This window comes from Zonotrichia albicollis, chromosome 7 (genome assembly GCF_047830755.1).
Source record: "Zonotrichia albicollis isolate bZonAlb1 chromosome 7, bZonAlb1.hap1, whole genome shotgun sequence".
Taxonomy (NCBI): Eukaryota; Metazoa; Chordata; class Aves; order Passeriformes; family Passerellidae; genus Zonotrichia; species Zonotrichia albicollis.
The window spans coordinates 45,317,930-45,342,127 of record NC_133825.1 but is presented as its reverse complement, the minus strand read 5'-3'; the positions used below and the strand labels follow the sequence as shown (position 1 = coordinate 45,342,127).

Here is a 24,198-nt window from a genome sequence, read left to right as displayed (position 1 = left end):
GGCACCCCCGTCCCGCTCGGTGGGCCCGAGGCTGGAGCTGGGATGAGGGCCGGGATCGGGACCAGGACCCGGACCGGGATCGGGACGAAGCGAATCTTCCCGGGCTGCCAGCGCCCAATCGCGGCGGTCCGAGCGCGCCCCCGCGGCGCCTCTGCCGCCGGGCATACCGGGAGCTGTAGTTCTCTCTCTGCGTCGCGCCGCTCTATGCGCGGCCAGGCGAACTACAACTCCCAATAGCCTTCGGGGCTCCGCCACGCCGTGCCCGGCCGTGCCTACGATCCCCATCGCGCCCCGCGGGGCCTGGAAGGAGAAGCGGGTCCGGGAGCGCGCGGGGCGGCGCCTGCGTAGAGCGCGGCTTCCTGAGCGTCTGGTGGCGGCCGCCATTTTGTGGTGCCGCTTCCCTCTCCCGCTCGGGATCTGCGGCCGCGGGACCTGGCGCGGGGGCGACGCGGAGCGGGGGGAGCCGGGGCCACCCGCACCCTCCTCACCTTCCCTTCGCCTCCGTGCGCCGCCGAGCCCCTCCGGCGCTGCCCCCGGGCGCGGCTGCGGAGAGCGGCGCTCGCCCACCATCATGGAAGACGACGGGCAGCCCAGGACCCTGTGAGTGGGGAGGGGGCGGCGGGGTGGGCAGCGGGCCCGGGGCGGAGCGGGGCGGGGGCAGGGGTGCGCTCCCGGGGAGCGGGGCCGGGGCCTCGGGGGGTGCCGGGGGAGCGGAGGGGCCGAGCGGGACGGAGCGTGTGCGGCAGGGCCGGCAGCGGGGTCCGGGCAGGGGGAGCGGGAGCGGAGCGCGGCCCGCACAGAGCCGGCGCCGCCGCGATCCAAGGAAAACGCGGGCGAGGCGCGGCTGGAGGCGGCGTGTAACGGGGTCCGTCCCCGCGGGGCTGGAGCTGCAGGCGGGGGTCCCAAGCCTTCCCCGAGGGGCACAGGCACCCTCGGGCCCCCCTGCCCGGCGGTGCCGGCGCTGGGAAAGTTCTTTGTGCTGTGCCGGCGGTGGGTGGGATGGGGAGCGCCGGGAAAGCGGGAGGGATCGCGCTTCCCTCCAGCGTGTCACGCTGTGCTTCAATAACCGGGTATCGGGCCCAGCAGAGAGAAATAACTGTGTGCTCGCCGTGGCTCTCCCCGCTCTTTAGTCACTCGGTGGATGTCATCCGTTTTCTGTTTGAAAATACAAATTTGAGCGTTTTGGGGTTGCTTGCGTTCTTTTCGCCTTTGCAGATGTGGTTTTGGTGAATTTTCTTTGTCCCGTTGGCTTAAAGGAGGGAGGCTCGCACTTGTGGTTGGGCACTGGAGAGCGGGGATTTTGTGCTGCTGCTGATTTTAAGCAGTTCCCAGATTTGCAGAGCAGCTGCCAGAGGGTGTTCGGGGCTCTGGGAGCCGTGCAGCGTTCGGGCTGCCCCTGGAAGAAAGGCAGGCTCATGCTCGGGCTGCCCAGATGACAAAACACAGCTCAGGACTGTGCAAATGAAATCTTTGTCTATTTAGCTTTCAGGACAGTAGCCTTCAGAGAAACTCCCCGAGATAGTCTGCACTGAAAGCCACTCTAAAGAAACTACTGAAACAGAGTAAAATGTATCACAATTCTGTTCTCACTACCAAAATGATGACTTGGCATTTAAGGTTTAGCAAGGCAATTTGTTTTTTCTCCTTTCTAGGTCTGCAAAAGTTCTTTAAACTCGTTTATAGTGTAGTATAAGTACTTAGTCCTTGCTCCTTGAGGTGCTTAGTTTGAGTAAGCAGATCTGAAATGCTTTTTGTGTTGATTACCCAAATGATGTGAGTTTGCCTGGCCCTCAGAGCAGACCTAGGTTGGAGTGTTGTTTTGGAATAGGAGGAGGAAAAAGAGCAGAGTCACACAGTGTTTTATTCAGTTTTATTTTCAAGGCTCCTTTCTTCATGATTGGCTCTTTTTCTTTCTTTTTAAGAACTGCTGTGGTCCCACTAAGTTTTAAGATGTTCTTTTAGTGCTAACAAGTTTGGGTACCACATGGGCCATGGGTCCTTCCCAGGATCACACCCATCAAGGACTGACTTAACCCTCTTAGTTAAACAAGAAAAAAATAAATTTGTGCAAGATGTCTGAACTAGAATCTACAGCTGCCCCAAATGGTTTATTGCACACGTGGGACTGTTTCATTTGTTAAACTAATAAACAACATGCACATTAATTTCCTACTAGTTCTGTAGTAACCACAATCACCAAGGGTTACTTTCCTGTAATTATCTGTAGCCTTTTTGCTTGGAAGACAAAAATTTTGCTGTAGCATTTTTTACTTTTTACCTTCTTGTCCCTACTTTTTATCTGAAATATCTTTAAATGTAGAATAGCAAGGTGTGTTTTAAAGATTATTGTCCTGAGCACTGCTTTTCATATAGAACACTTGTGATCTCATAAATAAAACTCACTGTCCCCCAAGAAGAACAAATAAAAATATTGTTAGTTGAACTTCAAAGTTTTCATTGTTTGGTGTATTTGGGGAGGGGGAGAAAGTGAAGAACAAATTGTTTCAGTAGCTATTTCACCATGTGCAAAAGCACTTGCTTGATAGTATAAGCAGAACTTTATGAATGTCTTAGTTTTTCACTCCTGAAGGAATAAATGAGATCCAAAAATCTGTAAATTAGGAAGGAATTTTCTTATTTAACAGTTGTAGGCCTTTTTTTTTACTTATAAAAAGCAAAACCTACCTTACCACTGTTCACTCAACATTTATGCCCATCTTAACCAGCTCAGAATAAGGATTGTTCCAGTTTGCAGTACTTACAGGGCTGTAATGTTTATTCCAGTCATGATAGGTCAGTCATAAACCTCTAAGAATTCAGAATATTTTCTGAGGCTTAATATAGAATGCTGACACTGTTTGCATTTTTATTTCTTAACTTTATAGAAATGTGAAGAATAACCTTAGATACTTTCTGCCATAAAACTTTCCAGGGATGATTTGTCACATGTCATTTTTTAACTGGTCCTAAAATGAGCTGTGAGCTTCTGGTTTTTTTTGTTGTTTTTTGTTTTAATAGAACACTTCAAAGCTCTGTTTTCTGTGAGTACTGCTAGATTTCACAGGCTGTATCAAAGTCCTGCTTTTACTTTAAAGTGAAAACTAAACTATCAGGAACCTGATGTGCCGCTAATGTTATCAGTTCTCACGGGCAGCCAGTGAAGTTGCCAAGTTGTACATTGTTGTTGAAGTTTTCAGAAATGTTTTGTGTGATTTGTAGGTGTTCAGGGCTGCTCTGAAGTCACTGCTGCCCACAGCTGCTCTCTCAGCAGCCTTGCCCTGCTGTATTCCAGGTCTGGAATGTGGATAAGGTGCAGGAGTTCCCTTCACCCAGATTCCTTCTCCTGAACTTCCCTTCAGTTCAGCTCTGCACAGCAGTGTTGTCTCCTGGAGGAGGCTGCATAGGGGATTATTCTTGGCATCATTTTATTTCCAGTAGCTCACAAGCACTAGGCAGAGTTGCTAGAATTTCCACGGGCTCTTGAGCACATCAATTACCTTATTGCTTATCATAATTTCCTCTTTTAAATATGCAAACTGCCATTTCTTGCCTGTTGCCTGTGTGAGTGAGAAATCAGAGTTACTATCTTTCCTCAAGAAAAGGTGTAAAGGAGTTGTGTGTACCTCAAAGTAGTGCCTGGAAGTCTCCCTTTCTTACCTCCCTGTCTAGCATGCAATACAAACCTGTTTGCCTTCAAAAAGAGAGTTTTGCTGCTCAAGCCAAAGAGTTGAGTTCCAAAACTCATTATGGACTGACACATGCCTCTGTGTTCCTTAGATAGTTCTCCAACACCTCTGAATTTCAAGTAGTTTGTTATTTGTGTTGTCAGCAGCATTCAGAAGTGTAATAGATAAAAATGTGTCAGGACATCTGTCTGTCTGTGGGTTGTTGGGTTTTTTTGTAAATTGGTGTTTAGGTGCTTCAGGCTTGCAGAAGGGAGCAAACACTGTGGCCTGTGTGCAAAAAACACAACTTTTGGTGCTCTGTCACATCATCCAATACCACCTATAGAGTTTAGTGCTTCTGCCTTGCTGGGTTTCAGAACTTTTAAAAAGTTTGCATAATACATCCTCTAGAATGTATCAGTCCAGAAAGGCTGGAATACACTACAATACATGTCAGGAGTCTTCTCCTCTCTTGAGGTGTGGTTGTGATAATTCTGATTCCATGCAGTAGAATAGAAGCTGCTGTTGTGTTACCTCCCATGGAAATGGAGCTGGCAAGGGGAAAGCTGAGCACAGCTGGCCATGTGTGCTGGGTGATAAACATCAGCTCAGCCAGGTTTTGTGTTTCCAGAAAGGTGAGGTGTCTGCTCCTGATATGGTGAATATATTGATTTCTGTAGTTCTGTAGCACTCAGGCATTGCCACTGAAGGTGTTTGCTTGTGTGTTTTCATTAAAGTCATTTCTAACTGTACTGCAGGAGGTGATGGTACTGCAGTCTGCTTAAAGACACAAAGTAACCATCAAGTCTTACTTTTCAGCATATTGTTTCAAATGTGTAGAGATTTGTATTTCCATGTTTTCCATTTCATTTGAGAGATTTGGGTCTCTCTGGTGTTGTCCTTGCTGCACGAACCTTCACTGTGCAGTTTTCTCAGTGGGTGCATTCCTGAACTTGGAGTTTCAGCGCCTTGGGAAGGGTGGGAATGCCTCTGACTAAAGGTGATACTGTGCACCAAGGCAATGTTTGTCAGATACATTTAGGGAATTCATGGACCAGCAGGATTTCACATCCCATCCGAATCTGGCAGTCAGGGTGGTCCTGATTTTTGTGAAAAGGGAGTTTGTTTCATAGCTGAGGTTTATGGTGCAGCATTCTCACAACTATCTTGCTGGAGACATGGTGGTATCAAAAAAACACTTAGTATATCTTAAATATTCTAGCAGTTTGTGTAACTTTTCTTACCTTAGTTGAATAGATGGCTCAGGAATGGCTTTCCCTGGTGTTTTTTTCTTTTTTATATTTTTGTCAGACCAAGAGGAATTCTCCTGCTTGATTTTCACACTTGTGTTTTCCGAATACATGTTAGTATTATGCAGAAGAGGATGATACTTGGTTTTTTTCTTGTTAGTGTTAATTGTATTCCTTACTGTATCTGATTTACAGTAACAATAATGTGTTAATTTCTATCAGTGTTACTGTATGAGTGTGCTGTGAGCCTCTGTATTAATGAATACTGCAGCATGCAGAGGAAACCAGAACCAGTAAACTGACCCTTTATGTTGGAATTCCTACTGGGATGTACTTTTCCCACCTGATTTTAGTAGTATCTTCAAAGGTTAATATTTCCACTAAAAGCTATTAGTGATTTACAATTTATCTTGGTGAATGATTAACAAAAATTTAGTTAATATTTCAGAAAGAAAGTATGGATAAATGTTTAACTACTAAATTTTCAGGATAGAACTGAAAAGTCAGTGAGATGGACAATTTGTCCTGTAAGGGCTCTTAGAGTTCTGCAGTTTTAAACTTCTCTACTGAAAAGCTTCATAACAATCCAGGCTTCTGTCAATGACTTGTGTTAATTCATACATATTTAATAAGAAAATAATGAGTACCTGAAGGATTTTAGTGGATGTTCTCTATTCAGGTGGTGCTTCAGAAAGTCACTCTGGGTCTTGTAGCTTCGAAGTCCTGCTGAGAAAGTGCAGAGTTGCCCCATAGCTGCTGAAAGAAGAACACAAACAAACATGTGTTGATAACGTTGTGTGTTCTGATGGAAACAAACAGTGCCCGTTTGGATGTTGCTGATCTGGATGAAAGTCCAGCTGTCAAACACAATTTGCCTTTGCAAAAATTCAAGGGTTGCCTCTCAGAGCAATTTCAGAGCACACCTTTAGTTAACTCAATCAGTTTGGCTGTGAGCACTAAGAAAGGCTTGCTCACATTTATGTTCGCTGCATTAAGGTCAGGCTGACTTGAGTTTGCGGTTTTATGACGTTCTGTAACTGACCAGAGTGAAATGAGTAAAATGTAAATTCTTTCAGCCTCTAAATCACAGAAGGTTCTGCTCATGTTCCTTATGAATTCCTTATGCCTTGTCAGCCTTGTTTGTGAAGGTGATGAATGTCCCTGTGCTGATGGCTTGTGACATCTGTTACTGTGACAAGCCTTTCTCTCAGCTGATCACTTTGTTTACAGTTTGATTACAAATTAGTCACATTGTTAAAAAGAATTTAATTTTGCATTCAAGAATTTCTCAGCCATTACTGTGACTTGGTAGATCTAGCACTTTTATCTAAACTTGATAAGTATTTCAAAACTTGGAATTATTTCTCAAGATTTACAAACTAACAAAAATCAAGAAGTCTGGGAGATATTAAAATAACACTGCCAGAATTTTGGGGGGTATTACAAAGGTGGGAGCTGTACAGTGCATTCCTATGGCAGAATGCTGCATAAATTGCCTTGTCTGTTGGTGAGTGGGCTGCCTTTCCAAATGCTCAGGGAAACAGAAAAGTTGAGGTGGTTGTTTGCAAGGCAGCCCAATTTGTCCAGGAGCTGCTCCTGAGCTGATGGCAGTGTTTGTACCCAAATTCAGAAGGATTCTTGATGAGATACTCAGTGGGAAGTGAAACTTAAAATATCATTGCCCACTTGGTTGCTTGTTCTGCACAGCATTCTTGAGCAATGTTGTTTGTGCTTTTGACATCTCAGTGCCAAGGAAATGATTGGCACCAGGTCTGGGTGTCCAGTTTTGGCTGCATTGAGCTTCACTTCTCAGTTAGCCAATGTTATAATTCAGAAAGCACATGAGTACTGCATTAAAACTATGAAATAATTAATAAATATTGTCTTTAAAATACTTGAGATGTTTTAAGGGAAGATTCTTTATAGTTGTTTAAGTTTTTAAAAGCATAATTACATTTTAAAAGATGACAATTTCTGGTTTAAAATCTTGGTTTTTTGTTTCCTTGTGTAGCTATGTAGGAAACCTGTCCAGAGATGTGACTGAGGTTCTCATACTTCAGTTATTCAGCCAGATTGGACCATGCAAAAGCTGTAAAATGATAACAGAGGTAAGGCCTTCCACATCTGGGGGGTAGCAAATGTAATGTAACTTTGTCCTAAGCTGTCCAAAACAAATGGAGTTGAGGGCTTCTTTTGACATTACTGGCAGTGGCTTTCTGTGGGTTGATTGTGGTGGGCTCTGGGATAACTCTGCAGGAGAAGCTGTTCTGTGCAATCCTGTGCTTTTGCCTGTAGCCCTGACATGGGAATCTTTTCCTTTTATCAGCTGGGCATGAGATTCCACTTTATTTAAACGATTGTTACCCCTTCTTTGCAGAATCACATTGTTCTCATGATCAGAAACCTTATTATTTCAAGTGTAATTCATGGCTGTTTTGTACATTTTTCACTTTATTTGAACATGAGCCTCAGTAGTTCTTGTACCTCTTGAATAAATGGTTCTTTGCTATGGATGAAAAGTAAGAAGTCCTTCAAAATAAGTTTGGCTCTTCCTCAGCTTTTTCTGCACTAGTTCAAATACCTCTTTTCTGCAGTAGTACAAATAGTTCTTGTCTGCACCTGTCTGTTCTTAAATTAATTTTTCCATGAAACAAAGTGACAAAATTTCCATAGTATTCCAGATAAAGTCTTTTGCACAGAGTGTTGGTAAGTATTAATGTTTTCTTATCTCCATTGTAAATACTCTGGTACCTTTATGGTTGGCAGCCATTTCTGTGAGCTTTCTGACACATCCTACAAAACTTCTCTCTCCCTGGTATTTTTCCTTCCTTCTACATTTGTAACTGGTAAGCTTTGAGCAGGCAGGGACTGATCTGAGTTCAGCCAGGTTTAAGCTTTGGTCCTTCATCTCTGGTTTCTGTATACTCTTCATACTTTTTACTACAGCTTCTGCTTCTTACTAACTTGTAATCACAGTTTTCTTGAGGACAGTTACATTAGTTTGTTGTCAGGGTTGTTAATGAAAGTATTAAAAGGCAAGTCTTGTGACCAGACTTCTTTAGGAATGCTACCAGAAACTCCCCTGTGGGCTTCTTCTCCTTTCAATGTGTCACACAGCTTGTTTGTTTCTTTGTCTTTAGCTTATCATCCACTTGCTGCTTGTTTAATCACTCTCATCTTTGTCTGGACTACTAATTTCCCATGTGACACTTTGCTCTGCTGGATTTACTTTAAGTTTATTGGGGAAAAATAGCAGAAGGCTGACAGATGACAGTTGTTAGCTCTTCTCTGAAGAAACACTTTTGGTTGTCATGTGCTCTGCAGACATAAGGTGCTGCTGCTCCCACCTTTGGCTGGGTGAGAGCTGTTAGCAGCACTTTGGTTTCTTGAGGATCAGATGAGAAATTCCAACATTTTTACCTTGGTTGAGCCTTGGTGGTTTTAAATCTTTCCATAAGTGAGACATCTTCATGAACAAGTAGATAAACAGAAAGTGCTGGCAGCTGTTTCAGTGCACACAGGTGACTGCCCTGGGCTGACCTCAGCAGCTGCCAGTGAGCAATCACAGAAGTGCAGGCTGGATTCTGGACTGTCACAGGACCCTTCTGCTGTGTGTGGTAAACCTGTCCTGGGGACTGTGTCATGGTTGGATGGTTCTTACCATTGTTAGTGCCACCATCACCTTCTAAAACCTGTGATTTTTCCATTTTAGCAAGATGCATTAAGTCATTCTTCTTTTGTAGAGTATGTGACATGAACACATCAAGTGTTGAAAATTTCAGGTATTTTTTTTGGGGGGTATATAATACTCAGGCTGCTGGCACAGTATTTGTAGACAGTTTGAACACCCAAAGATCTGAGTGTCTGCAAAAGAGATTCAGACAAGTTCTCAGTGCTAAAGAAGACCTCCCTACAATCTAAAAGTAAGCCTGCACTTCAGCTGGAGCATAAACTGCACCAAATTTCCTAAAGAAGCCTTAAATGGGTTTCCCAAAGTAGTGTGGGAGGAGGGGTGAGTTAAGGCTCTCTTTTTTGGGGCATCTGAGGTGAGTGTGCTTGTAGAGAACTTTGTGAGTGAAACTTTTGTATGATCTCAGGTGCATTTCTCTCATCTGTTCACTGTGCATCAGTTGCAGCCCCAGGTAGTGACAGTGTGCAGGAGGATGACTTCAGGCTCCCAGACCATTTCAGGTGTATGAAGGCCTTGTGATCTGTTCAGCTGTTGCATCTTCACAGCTTCACAAGTAGACAGGACTGTGTTTAAGCCCTACAATCCAGTTTTAGGAGGAAGGATTAGAATTGTTCAGCAGTGTGTGTATGGGTTGTCAGAAGTTAAATAGGAACGCTGGAAAAGGCTTCTCCTAGCTTGTGTTACTGCTGTGTTCTACGTGTATGGGGAGGTTGATAGTGGGAATACTGATGCCAGAGCAGTTCCTCTCTGCTAGATCCTTCCCTTTCCATGTGAGAAATAACTTGTTTAGGGTTATATTGGTGTTTCTAGAATTATATGTTATCATTTTGGTCCGTGCACGTGCTGCATAGTTAATGGAAATGTTTTGGTTAGAGTTTTTGTACTCATTACATCCTGGAGGTAGATCAAATCCAGTGTTCAAGTTGGCATTCTCAACATCCTTTCCACTTGATCAGCTTTTCAGAAAACTCTTCTGTTCTTTGCACTTTATACTCTGCTACATTTATTACTTCAGTGGCCTCTGCCAGTGAGTATTTTTAAAGGTGATTTTTTAGGCCATCCTACAAAACCAGGTTGTACTCAAGGTTTAACAGAGTTAACAGGCAATTGATTAGTATCCTTTTCCCTCAGTCAAGCTATTTGAATTCTTTTAAAAGCTTCTTTCCCAGACATTTGCTATGGCATGTTTCACTTGAGACTGACACTGTGCAGGTTCCAGGTTGCTGCCTGCTGGTGGTTTTCAGTCAAATAAAAGGAAAGATTTCTTAAGTAGGGCAAGAGAAAATTGATGAAAATGTGTCTGGGTACTAAACCTGTCTAACTTTTGAGTATATGCATGAAGCAGATTTTTCTTCTCTCCATTCTTTCTTTCCCCCCCCTCCCTTTCCATCCAGTTTGCAGATCACTTTTCTGATCAGTTATTTTTAGTTCAGTAAACTTCAGTCCTCATTCAAAGCAAGCTCTCTTTCACAAACTGCTAGACTTTTAATAAAAAATCCATCTTAAGAATTCTTGCATTTAAGTGTAATGTCAAAGGCTATTTCATAAATCTGATGCAAATCATTCTGAAAGTTTCTAGCTGTAAGTAATATATTTTCCTGGATTTTCTTCTCAGCAACCCGATAGCAGAAGGGTCAACTCTTCTGTTGGATTTTCTGTTTTGCAGCATACAAGCAATGACCCTTATTGCTTTGTGGAATTTTATGAACACAGAGATGCAGCTGCTGCATTAGCTGCTATGAATGGGAGAAAAATTTTGGGAAAGGTAAGTTGCTCACATGGTAATCTTAGATTTAAGGAATATAGATTTGTGTGAAAATATTAATAAAACTATTGAAGATATTTTACCAAGATTAAATATTGATAGAATAATATTTTAAAAGTATTGATATAAAAAAGTAAGTTTTGTTTAGGAAATGTATTATTTGTGATCTTCTATTTATGATGGTGTTTTATATTAAATGATGATTTGTAAATGTTGACAGTTGTAACCCACCCTTGAATGAACTTATAAAATGTAAGAATTGTGTGAATTTATACTAAATCTTATACTTGTTTTCAGGAGGTCAAAGTAAACTGGGCAACAACACCAAGTAGCCAGAAAAAAGATACATCCAGTAAGTAATGTAATGCCACAGTATCCCTTGTGCACAAATACTTCACAGAGTGGTAATAATTTATCATAAATGCATTTAAACATAACTTCTCTCCTTCCCATCTAGTGTTTGATAGAATTTTGCAAACTAATTCTTCTGTTTCTGCTTTACAACTGTGGAAAGCGGAGTGGACAGATTAAATTGCTGCTGCTCTTCTCATGGAATCCTGAGCGTTCCTGGTTCCCAGAGTGTGTGCAGAGCATCACTTTCTCAGGAGTTGAAACTTTAGATAGCAGTTAAATATTTGATTAGTAAATTATTTATTTGCAGATCACTTCCATGTGTTCGTTGGGGATTTAAGTCCAGAAATAACAACAGAAGACATCAAGTCAGCATTTGCTCCTTTTGGTAAAATATCGTAAGTATCATCATAAACATTTCCATTATCAGTCAGAAAATGTGATAGTGAAAATGTGTTTCTAAGTTGAAATGTTATTTATTATCTTTTGAGAGAATTTTTCTGCTGTTCATTTCCTTGTGGTGGGTGGGTGGGCAGCAAAGAGGGGTTGTATCTCAGTGTGTTTCACAATGTAAATGCAGTAATGTAATTGTGCTCTGGTTTGCTAAAAGCAATGTGCTTTTAACCTAATTTATATGCTAATGTCCTTCAACCTTTTATTTAAAATTTAATTACTGCTCTAAGTGTGATTTTTTGCTGTTGAGAATGTGTATAGAGTAGTGACTTGACATACTATATATATTGTATCCTGGGTGTGTTTTATGTGCATTTTTGCTGCATTTCATAGGCAGTGTGGAAAACTGGGCAATTGCAATCTAATTCTATAAAGCAGCTAGTTAATAACTTGGGAATGTTTTGAAAAAGCTAATATTTATGAGAATGAAATCTGGTTTTTTGGATGATAATGGGATGAATTACAATTATAATGCCTTAAATGAAAGAATGGTGGCTTTACAATATGTGCACATTTCTGCCAGTTAAGAGAATGTTTCTTTAAACTTCTCTGGGACAATTCAGGTGATCCTAAATCACCTGGTGTTCTAATTGAACATATTTAACATTGCAAAATCCTTGAGAGTGCTAAAGTATAAATGTCCTAAAGCGTACTGCTACAAAAAAAGTCTGTTAATCTTTTATCAGTTTATCTTTATAAAAATCAAAGTTGCACATGAAGGTTTTTGTACTACTTTACAGGAATATATTTCTAAGAACAAAATTCTTATTTTTCTCTTGTTCTGTACGCATATTTTTAAATGAATCATAAATCTTATTTCTTACCTCTGCTGTTTTGTTTACTTTGCTTTTTGTCTCTTAATGTGGTAAGTAGTACTGTTTTAAAAATCAATTTAAAAAGAATAATTCAGGTTTCTGTTTCTCAATCTATATTTATACCTGAGACCTGCAGTTTTTCTAAAGTCCAAGTCACAATTAAAAGTAATAGCATTCTGGTTATTTTGCAGAATTGCTCATAAGAATGGACAGGATCTTGAAGGCTAACTGCAAGGAACTGTGCACACTGGAACTCAGTTGTAGATTTTTTCTCATTTCTATTTATTCTTATTATACATTATTTATATATACATATTTTAGTATTTACATTTTAACATTCTATTATTCAGTGCAGTTCTATATTTCCAATCATTTTAACTTACTCACTAAAATTTCTGTGTAAATTTGTTGTTTTCGTACTGGTGTGCTTAGCATTGTTGTTAGTTTTATTCTCCTTTCTTAAATTTCTGAAAATGTCAATTTTTCAAAATTTACAGCTACCCAAACTCCAAAATGATGGTAGAGAATTGACCAAGAAAAATAAAGAAATCTGTTAACAGGCCATGTATGCCTTTTAATTCCTATTTTTTCCTCTTTTTCGATTTTTTTAATATTTCATATATTTTGTATCACTAGGCAGAAGACATTTAACTATTTAGAAAATGCATGGTAAATTAGATAGAATTGTTACAGTAATTTATAGAACAGTAAACCTTAGAGGACCCTAGCCAATAGAATATTAGAAAAGGAAACTTTGTTTCTCTTATACTTCAAATTTGAACATTCTAGTTATAGCCAGTATAGGTTATGTGCATAGGTTGCATGTTTATTACATGTTATTTTTTTTGTCCTACTGCTTTTTTCTAACAGGTAAAGAAGCAATAGGGAGAGTTCAGGAATGACTGTAGTTTTAGGGCTAACTGAATTTATAAGAAAAAATTATGCTCACAATACAGTGTGTGTGGTTCCTTTTAGTTTTTATTTTGCAGGTTATCAATACTACCCTCATATAGCTGTGCTTCTTTTCACAGGGATGCACGGGTAGTTAAAGATATGGCAACTGGAAAGTCAAAAGGCTATGGTTTTGTATCTTTTTATAACAAACTGGTGAGTAATCACAATGCAGGTTTAAAATAGTTCCTATTTTCCATTTTTAGTTTATGCCTGTTTATGTATTCGCTGTTTATTAGACTTCACCCAGGGAAACAAATTTACATGTACAGGAGCTGGATGTATGTTTAGGGCAATGTGGGGAAACTGAATCATTTTCCTTAAATATTTTGCATAGGGAAAAGCTCACAGTTTCAGGATTTTAGGCATATAAAGCCTGTGTGGTCAGAAGTCCTAAATGTCAGATCTCTGGAGCTGTCCTAATCAGAGAAAAAATTTTAATTTCTTCAGATTTGCCAATGCCATAAGATGCTACAATTGAATGCCTTGATTTAGTGTGTTTTTCCAGTTGCAGTATCTTTGTTCTGTTTTATGGCTGAAAAGGCAAGAAATTATTTCCATGTACCCCTCTTCCCTTATCATACAGTTGTTTGGTTCCTGTGACCAGGGGGGAACTGTAACAGTCATGGAATTAAAAGTTACTGGATTCTTTTTAGACTGAGCCATAAAAACTCCAGTTTGAAATTAGTATTCATCCTACAAAATGAATGGATTAATTCTAAACACAGTACTAAAAAGTACTCTAAATTTCATGTCCTGTTTGCTGTTCGTTGCCACAGCAGCTGCACCTGTAGGGTTATGGTGTGACAGTCCTGAGCTGGTACTTTGAGGCTCATTTTTCAGAATGTATCATTCTGCTGGATTTGGGGAAGTGGGATGTGCTCCCAGACTTCCAGCCTGAGCTCTTAATGCTTAGAACAGTTAAGAGAAAATGGAACTCCTGCATTGGACTGGATCAGTTATGGCCTGGGCTCTGTTCCATTTCGATCCTCAAGCAGGATATCAGCAAGATTCATCAGAGTGTTTCCTTTCCTGACCAGTTCTTTGTGTATTCACCATGTTTTAGGAGCCAAGGGTGCTTGAATCAATTGGGGTGTTTCATTGTCTGGGGATTTGGTTTTATAATTTAGATTGAGTTTTTTCTTTTCTTATTGGTCATCTTTTGTAATTTCATTTTTGTATTTCTGTGTTTTCAAAATGAGTACTCAATATAATTAAAACCTAGAAAGATCAAGGTCCTGAGTTTGAGAAGAGAATTCTAATTGGGAGCAGCTCACCTTTAACTTGTCCACATTTTCTTTGTCCCTTGTGCTTGGCAGTTTTGTCTTTAAGCTTTGTGCCCTTGGAAAAGCATTTCAAATGTGCACTAACTGTTTGCTCTACCTGTCTTCTTCCAAAGTAATTGGGAGACAAATTGCTTCTTGCAGCTGTTAGCAAACTTACCCTTGCTTACCAGATGTTTCTGCTTACACTGGGAGCTAAAGATTGTCTTCAGTTTCATGTTCAGGATAAAAAGTGGGCCATGGATTCTCGTGTGTGTTCATACAATGACTTTAACATGTAGAGAACTTACAAAACATCTGTTGCACACCTCCAGGAAGCAAAAGAAACATTTAGTGATAGTTATTTTATAATTTCAGTGATTGGTTCTGCATCTGTGTGACCTTCCCACTTTTTTGGGCAGCTTTTGAACACTCTAATGCAGATGCTTGTGTAGTATGTGTGTATATGGTATAAATGTGTGTGTGTACATGTATGTATACAGGTAGTGTATATATATATATACAGGTAGTATATATATGATTGCAGTTGGCTTTTATCTTGTGTAGAAAATGGCTGGGAGGAAGTTTTTACCAAATGACTACTGAGGGCCTTCTCTGTAACCAGTTGCCTTCATGTTAATTAATGTTTGTCTGCTTAATATAATTGTTCACAATTTCATCATCTTAGTGCTGTTACTGGTTTTGTCAGTGGAATTAACTGATAACCAGGTCTTGGGAGTAGGTTTGTACATGGTTTTTGTTTGGAAGTGCTACAATCTCTGTTTTAATCTTTGCAGGATGCAGAAAATGCTATTGTACACATGGGAGGCCAGTGGTTGGGAGGCCGCCAGATCAGAACTAACTGGGCAACAAGGAAACCACCAGCCCCTAAAAGTACACAAGAAAGTAAGAGCTTCATGTCATGCTGTGTTGTGTCTGCTGTCTTTTCACTGTTCAGTGGGGAAATAAAATACAAGCCAAAATCATGTCACTGAAATGACACATTAGCTTGCCTTCCAGATCTTGATTAGATTTTTTTGGTATGTTGTATCAACATAGTCATAAAATATTTAATGTTTGTTAATAATGTGCTTAAATGTGAAATTCATGCTTGTGTATGAGGTAAGTGTCTAGGTTACTGTCAGCCCACTGCTGAATACCAGCCTTCTCTCTTTACAGATAATACAAAACAGTTGAGATTTGAAGATGTAGTAAATCAGTCAAGTCCAAAAAATTGTACTGTGTACTGTGGAGGAATTGCCTCGGGGCTAACAGGTATGAAGTGTTCTCTTATTTTTTATTATTGAAACTTTTTGGACACCAGGATAGTTACTAATTCAACAATTCTTATGTTGTAGATCAGCTTATGAGACAGACTTTTTCACCCTTTGGACAGATTATGGAAATAAGGGTGTTTCCAGAAAAAGGTTACTCATTTGTCAGGTATGGACAGAGAAAACAAAATCTCTGGGTCTGTGCTTGTAGTAACACTTCATTTCTCTGTAATTTCACTTGATTGAACTTGTCCTGATACAACAAAATCTGTCACCATATATTCATAAAATAATTTGGAACTTGTAAAAAGGGCCACCAACATTTTTACCTGAGAAGATGAATGTTTGTGAAAGCAGATGTTTTTCTCTGGATTTCCTGTGTGTATGGAATCACTGTTTTTTAAGTAATCAGATGGAAGTTCTGTAAAACATAACATTGGTTTGTTTTTACATTTTTTAGGTTTTCAACCCATGAAAGTGCAGCACATGCTATTGTTTCAGTTAATGGAACCACAATTGAAGGACATGTTGTTAAATGTTATTGGGGTAAAGAATCCCCTGATATGACTAAAAACTTCCAGCAGGTAACTGGACCTAACCTTTTCTTTGTATTCCAAAAGCAATTGTGTTTATACCTGTAATGACTTCCCAGTTATAATGGCTAAATTTTGTGGTGGAGTTCTTATGAAATTCCATGTTCTGTCTCAGTTATGTTCCAGTTCATCAAATTGGGCTAGTGATTTTGATGGAATATCTGTTACTGTCTTCTGGATATGATCCAAGATAGGGAGAAACTTTGAGGTAATTTTAATTCTTGCTGTTTTGCTAACTGCAGATTAGGTGGCTGTCCAGCCAAATAGTCTTTGGGGTTTCAAGCACACACAAATAAATTTTTCAGTACAAGGACCTAATTAAGTCATAGTGACATCTTATTTTTCAGATCTCATTATTGCTTGTTTTAACTCTCTGAGTGATATAGCCAAAACTTTGCCTTCAGCAGCACAAATGCAAAATAAACCATCTCTAGAAGCTGAAGTACAATGGATTATTCTTTCTGCAGGTGGATTACAGTCAGTGGGGACAATGGAGCCAAGTATATGGAAACCCACAACAGTATGGGCAATATATGGCTAATGGGTGGCAAGTACCATCATATGGAATGTATGGCCAAGCATGGAATCAACAGGGTTTTGGAGTAGAGTGAGTATATATATATTTAATTTTTTTAGAATATTCCAAGGATGCTGTAGTTTAGGTTTCAGACTCATTTGGGTCAAGGATTGCACAAGGTTTCAAACTTTAGGGGGATTCCTGTGTGCTTAAAGTTTATGTTGAGTGCTTGCCATGAGAAGATACTGGGGGGAGTGCTCTGACTTGTACCTGGTGGCACATTTTCTGTGTGATGGGGGCACAAAGACCACCCAGTGTTTGGAAAAGTTTTGGGTGGTGCTTTTGTCTGGTATCTAAATCTGTTCTGGGTTCTGACTTGAGGTGGTGAGTCTGAGCCAGGAGCCTGGGCATTTGCCTACAGGGAGAGAAGGAACACAGACCCTTCAACTTGTGCAGTTTCAGAATTTGGGTGGGCTTTTAATAATGGAGTTTTTCAATAAAACTCTTTTGTTTTAACGTAATTTTGAAATAACTTGTTTGCCTAGTTCTTCATTATCTGGTGCCAGTTAAACATATTAAGCCCTGATAGACCTCTCACTGGTGTCCATGCCCACGAGGTATTGGGTATTTCTTGCATTTCTGCATCACTGATGTTGAGTTCCAGCCACCTGTGTGTGTTCATGCCTTGGGAGGCAGATGCCATATCCAACTGGTACCCAAGGTTTGTGGGGTTTTTTTCTCCTTTGTTCTTCAAAAGTTCATGATATTTTCAGGAATCACATGTTGTAGAGCTTAACCTGAATTACTCATTAAAAAGAAGAAATTGTTCTATTTTGATACAAGTAGTTGTGTAGGAAGTATGTTTTTATATATTTTTTTTTCAAGTTGCTTTTCCCCACTGTTTTTAACCATCCTGTTTCTTTTTAAGCCAATCTCCATCTGCTGCCTGGATGGGTGGATTTGGTGCTCAACCTGCCCAGGGCCAAGGTGCTCCTGTAATACCTAACCAAGCTGGATATGGTATGGCAAGCTACCAAACACAGTGAGCTGGGACTCTGTTTAAAAGTGTGTATTTCATGATAGGCTGCAGTTTCCAGTGACATTCTGAAGACTGGAATGTAGACAATGAAAAAAACAAAAGAAAATATTTATTTTAAAAATGGAAATGTTTGGAACCTTTAGCACAGCTTTGCTTTGGTGAAGGACACAAATGTCTTCTAGTTCTGCCTTTTTAAGTTTTTGTTCATGATGGATATGAACATGTTTTTCTTTGTGTACAAAACTTCAAAATAAAGTCAATAAAGACAATTCTGACTACAAATTTTGATATAGTAGGAGAAATGGCTAATGAATTTGATTTTGAGGTTACCATTCCCTTTTTTTTTTTTTTTGTTTTGTCTTCAGTGTTTTATATCATTGTGCTTTTAAGAGAAATGACATTGAAAAACAGGGAGTTGCTTTTAGCTGAACACACATCCTGAAATAAACTGTGGACCAATCACTACAACCTGCAAGACAGTATTGAGTTTTCCAGAAACCTATGGACATAGCTCAAAGTATATGTAGGTCTTGGAAGAATTTTTTAAAAAAATATTTAATTTTTCTACATGCTTACAGAAAACAGCTGATACAATGAACAGTTCAGTCTGAAATGAAAAACAGTACTGTCTGAGAAATTTCACATAACTTTTACTGTCCACATTCAGGCACACGTTGAAACTTTTCAGAGCTGGTTTGCTTGTTAAAACTCTAGTAGTTTACATTTAATTTTGAGAAGTAAAAGTGTTTTTACAAGTATGTTGTTTGTATTCAAATCAGACAGTCATACTTGGGCTTTTACATAAAGTTTGAAGGCTACACATTGTAAATATTTCATAATTACAGTGTTTCAAAAGCATGCTCAAACATAGAAGTAGCAATGTAATTATTCAAAGTAATACTTAATATACCCTACTGCTTTAAATGCAGTAGATTGACAAGAATGTGCAAGACTGACATTTCCAAAGTTGGCTATTATGTAAAGTTACATAAAGAACTATAACAAAGAGCCTTAATTTTAATTTCATAAATCTTTAATGCATCACCTTTTTGTCATTAGAAATACAAATTTTTTGCTTTACATTATTTGGTATGTAAATACCTTGGTTAACAACCTTGTAAACCTATTTCAAGGTTATTATAAGTTGTATAGTATCTTGAGTGTTTTGAAAAATCTTGATGTTTTTTAAGTCTAGAAATATTTTGCCCAAGAATTTTTTAACAAGATTGTTAAAAACATCTTATTTTAGAGAATATTCAATGTGCCATTTGGTAAATGGAGATGCAGTTGAAACAGTACACTGAGTTGTGACTTATTTTTAATTAAAGTTTTTGTCTTTATGGATGGTTTGCATGTGATGAACTTGTACAGAGGCTGGGTTGTTTGTGTACTGAGTGTGTAAATGGATAAATCATGAAGATGTTTAAATGGTATACTTGGGTTATTTCTGAATTATTTTATGGATACATTGATATAAACTGCCTCAATAAATTTGAAGTTGAAAATGAATGTAAGTTAGAAATAAGTAATGTGTCCTCCCTGTGACAGCTAGAGGGTGCAAATGCCTCAGCTGTCATCTGGAATGCTGAGGCAGGCACGGTTGGAAGGGAAAGAGTAGGATTTGCAGTGGTAGCTCAGTGCAGCAAACTTGCATTTTAAAAGAAACAGAACTTTTGGTTTTTAGAGCTGGTAGTTGTGAGTGTCTGAGCAGCTGTGTGTTTTCTCTGTTTCTGGCCATGCAGGTGTTGCGAGGTAGAGTATTCTGTTTTGAAATGGAGATGTGCAGTTGTGTTAAACCCAGCCAGGTTGTGCAAATAACTACACTTGTTGCTGTAGCAAATCACATGAGGGTTTTCTTTCCTCCTCTTTTATTGATGTGTGAAGTAGTACCTTGACTTTTAGATCAGGTTGAGAGTGAGATGTGCTGGAAGAGCAGTTTGGTCAGTTGGCTCAGCTGCACCAGAGGTACCTGTGACTCTGGGCATCCAATGCATGCAATAATGACTGAGGTTAGTGTGGAACCACGAGTGCTCGTGCTGGCAGAGTTGGCCCTTTATCTCCTTTTCTCCTTTATGGTATCTGTAGTGTCTTTCCACTCAAGGTAGGAATCTTTGCCTCCAGGACTCTTGTTTTTCTATACATTTTGTACATATGTGTATATCTACGCGAGGATCGGCCTATACATTGTAGTTTGGGAAAACCTCACAAGTAAGTCTGTGCTTTTGTTACACTCAGCTGGTTTAAAAAGTCTGTAGAGATATGAATTGTGAGTTCCTTTAGGATTTCTTAGGCTTCACTTGAAATCTGGGGTTTCTGCATCCTCCTAGGTGTTTGCCATATGGCTGTTCTGGGTGCATGCTGGTGTGGAGGCAGTTTGTTCTTTAGGCGCTACTGAAGATGTAGATGATGCGAGTACATTGCCACATAAATGCCCATATAAATGGGTGTGAGATTAAGGCAGTGATCTTTCAGGTCTCAATGTGTAGATCACTTTAAATCTGATTATTTAATATGCCTGCTGTAGAGCTGGGCCGTACCTGAGCTGTATTTCAGGATGAAAGATAGGATATACCTTCTGATTTAAGTCTTTTGTCATTGATTTTTATACAGCTTTTCTGTAATGGTGATATTTCTTCGCAGACTGCTCAAGGTGTGGGGGTCTCCAGTGTCCTTTAATGTTTCTCTAGCACTGCGAGGAGGAGTTGTAAATTAGATTGCTTTTTACTCAGTAGCATTCATAAATGCATCACTGACAATTTTTTGGCACCAAAGAGCCTCTTGCACCATACTGCTTTTATGAGTGACACTTACACTGTTGTAATTTCTCTAACTACAGAAATTGACCACTACCTAACCCTTACCACTAGAATTTGGATTTCAGAAACACTGATTTATTATGGCTTAAGTTGATGCGTGCAACCTGAACCAAGGTTGTAATCTGCGTTTGCAGAAAATGTTCAATAAAAATGGAACATGATAAAGGGCTTATCCTGTATTTGTCATCTGTCAAAGCATTGTCCCTCTTTGCTGTAAAGCTGACAACAGGCAGACAAGGCTGAACTTGTAAACTATGCACTTGCAACCGTGTAAAAGATGTTTTATTTAAAAATTTTTCCTACAAAATCATTTTGTATTTTGTGGAGTTGCAGTAGTAAGGCTGTAAATCTAAGGTTACGTGTGTAGCTTCTCATCAATCCTGCCTCCTTGTGTATATTTGCTAACAGTTTTTAGACATACCTGCAGAACCTTCTTCTTACTAAGATAACTTCATGAGAAGTGATTCACTGTACCAGAACCATTGCCTTCATTTCACTCAAAAAAGTCTCACAGTGAATAAGGCTTAGTTTTGCAGAAAAATAGTGATTTGTTTTTCTTGTGTTTGTACACAAGGAAGCAGACTTAAACTGTATGGACATGATTAGTGTCTGATACTTCTTAATTATCTGACTGTTTTTGAACAAGGGCACAAGTGTTTGTTTTAATCACGTGAAACTGTTTCCTGGTCAGCAATAAAAGATTTTGTTGCACTGTTCTTACATTGCAAGATACAGGCAATCTTTTGTTCAGTATACTTCCAAAAAATGGATGGGGTTTGTGAAGAACTGCCTTGTTCCAGCTTGAAGTTTCATATATAGATATAATCTGGGATCTGGATTGCGGCTGTAAGAGCAAAAGAAAGTTTTCTTGAAAGTTGAGTGAGAATTCATTTGTTCTGATCACATGTGGTGCCTATCCCACATTGATAAATTTAAGGGTTTTACAATGTAATGAAGTTTCTGTTCATAAAAAGGCAACTGCAAGGCAGTAGCTTCTGGGAAGGTCTTTGGCGTGTTTCATTTCAGCTGACTTCTATGAATCCACTTGATTGTTTAAAAAAAACCCTTAAAAGTTGTTGTGTTTTTCAATATCACATGGATAAAATCCCATCCTGCTGTACCATAATTTCAAATCAAAGAAAATGCTGAAGTGTTTACTGAATGTTTTACTTGAAAAAGAAACAGGACTTCATGTTGACAAGTGAACACTGATTGTGTTGTCCTTCTGAGGCTGTGTGCTGATGTGGATCATGGATGTGTGAATGACAGGCTCTGCTCACTGACATTTCAAGGGTAATGACTCAGAACGTTAATTTGACATCAGTAATGATTATTTGAATACAAGTTATTCTTGCTTAAATACACAGCTCCCTGTGCTTTGATTAAAGCTGATCAGAATCTTACTGGTTATTAAAGTATTCTTGATATGCTGTGGAAAGAAACATGGCTTTGCCTTCTATCTTAGTGTTGAAGCTGTCAGTAAGACATCAGAGTTGCAAAGACTGTTTTTTGTTTAGAAGAAAAACACTTAATGGATGTGTCAGGGAATTCAGTGTAAAGTGACTTTTCTGTACTGATGGGTGATGGTGTTTGAATGTTTCCCTTCTGAAACAGTGGCTCAGTTACCATTCCTTGCATGAACCTGGCTCTCACAGATCCCACATTCTCAGCAGCTCTTTCCAGCTGCTGGTGTGGAAGGGAGGAGGAGGAGGATGGTGACAGTGGGTGGTACAGCCCAGTCAGTGTGCCTGGTGCCAAGGCAGGCTGTCAGACACATTTAACATCTAACAGGTTTGCACGGACACTGCAGCAGTACCCCAGGGTTGTGACCATTCAGACACAAACTTGCTTTATCTGCTTGCTTCAAATAATGTGGCTTTGAAGTTACAAAAGCAGAAACCACATAGCTTCTTTGGTTCCTCACAAAATAGGTGCATGTTAAACAGCCAACCTAGAACACTGAAGGTGACTAAACAAAGGAAATTGTGTTAAGCATCAGAATTTGTAACTTTTGCTTAATGCAGACTTCTTAGCTTGGCATTCTGTTGCGTGTCTGTATTGACCTTTTTGTTTTTATAACTGAAGTGGTTTCAGATATGCACAGCTGCTTGTTGAACATCTTCCCATGCTTGACAACTTCTGGAACAGGGATAAGAACTGAATAGGAATTGTAGGTCTACCACATGAAACACTGGATAATGCTCACATTTCCTGGATGGGAATTGACTTACTAGAGCCAACTCTGTAAAAGTGGAAATATCACAGGGGATGATGAAAAGCTGCTGTCCTCCATTTGAGTAGCTAGTTCTTTGACCTTAATAAATGAGGAATTATTACTGGGCTGCTGTTCCATGAAAAATGCTCTTCATGGGTTTTTGTTCCTTTCAATGGGGCAGATTTTTTCACTCCACAAATGATTTGTTTCCTTTCATGCTGGGTTGTCAAGCGTGATGGGAAAGACTAATTGTTAATATTTATTGTTTATTCTAAATCTTCCAACTCAGGTACTGACTGAGGGGAAAGTTACCCTCTTAGTTATTAACAGGACTATTTAATTCAACAGGACTATTTAATTTTGCAATATACCTTTGTAGAACCATTTCTGCTTGAGTTTTACTTGCACCAGAAAGCACAAGGAGTCTACACAAATAGACCTTGGACTCAACTGCTTCGAGCTGCTGTTCCATCCTGCAGCTGCTGCACCAGATCTCGTTGCACAGTCAAAGGCTGGAAACATTTATGCCTTGCTCCTTTCTTTGGTAAATTGCAAAGCTTGTGTTCTGTACAGAATAAATCTCTTCTGAATATTTGCAAATACTCAGAGAAAGTTGAGGTGCAGTGTTTTCTGAACTCTTGCTATTTTGGTGTGAATTGGGGCTTCTTTCATTTACAGGTACATGCTGTGGTTTTGTAGGAGCAATTTGTGTTTGTGACATTAGCTAGAAACGTGGCTCTTTTCAGACTTAAGAAAAATAAAATGTGAATGTTTATAGGATACTATTCCAAAGTGAATCTTGCCTCCTACTTGGATTTATGTATTCTATGGAACAAGGGTATGAAGGTCCAGAAACATGTGTCAAATCACTCATAATGGATATTTTCATAAGGGAATAAATCTATCAACTATCTATATAAACTTGAAGTATGCATATAACAAGATCTTGACATGTATTGCTGACACATTTTGAAATGCTCAATACCTGAGGTCAGAGGACCAGCGGCTATTGCTGAACGTATGCTGCATTTTGAAGACTTCAGGCCAATACACAGGGTGATGCTGTGTTCACATTGCCTTCTAAAAGAGTTCCTTCCAGCACCTTTTTGTTCTGTGGCTTTTTGTGGAAGAACACAGGAACTCTTCTACAAGATGTATGCATAGAAATTTGCCAAGGTATGTGACATTTTACTTTGAATTCATATTCCAAGGTCACAGTGCCAAGTGTCTGACAAACTGCATGACTTAGAAGTTGATGTTTCCTTGAAATGCTTCTACAGCAAAACCTTTCTGAAAGGTATTTCTGGGGTGTCTCCTGTCAGTGACTCCTGAGTAAAAGGAAGACAAGATGCAAGGCACTTGTTAGAGGGATCCAGGTAGGTCTGAGTTTCCTGAGGCTGTAGAAACAGACATTCCTTTGTAGTTATTTTCACTGTAGGAAATTCCTATGGATGCTTGAATTGTGAATTCTGATTCAGTTCTTGTCAGGGCCATGCTTCACTCATTTTCCACGCCCCTTTTGCTGTGTTTCTCACTTTAAT

General features: G+C 39.5%; 1 protein-coding gene across 3 annotated transcripts; it reads left to right on the top strand.

Moving 5' to 3' along the window:
• The first annotated feature begins 464 nt into the window (after positions 1-464).
• Positions 465-21,440, top strand: TIAL1 (TIA1 cytotoxic granule associated RNA binding protein like 1). 3 transcript variants are annotated; one of them, XM_074545310.1, is made up of 12 exons: positions 465-600; positions 6,927-7,023; positions 10,273-10,371; positions 10,669-10,723; positions 11,033-11,120; positions 13,022-13,097; positions 15,001-15,109; positions 15,383-15,478; positions 15,562-15,646; positions 15,938-16,061; positions 16,538-16,677; positions 17,516-21,440. In XM_074545310.1, exons 1-12 carry the CDS (start codon positions 572-574, stop codon positions 17,631-17,633), a joined length of 1,116 nt encoding a protein of 371 aa, XP_074401411.1. In that variant the 5' UTR covers positions 465-571; the 3' UTR covers positions 17,634-21,440. The 3 variants fall into 3 exon arrangements, with proteins under 3 accessions (XP_074401411.1, XP_074401410.1, XP_074401412.1); XM_074545309.1 differs by having other exon boundaries at positions 10,222-10,371; XM_074545311.1 differs by lacking the exons at positions 465-600; positions 6,927-7,023; positions 10,273-10,371; positions 10,669-10,723; positions 11,033-11,120 and adding an exon at positions 12,482-12,555.
• The last annotated feature ends 2,758 nt before the right edge of the window (positions 21,441-24,198 follow it).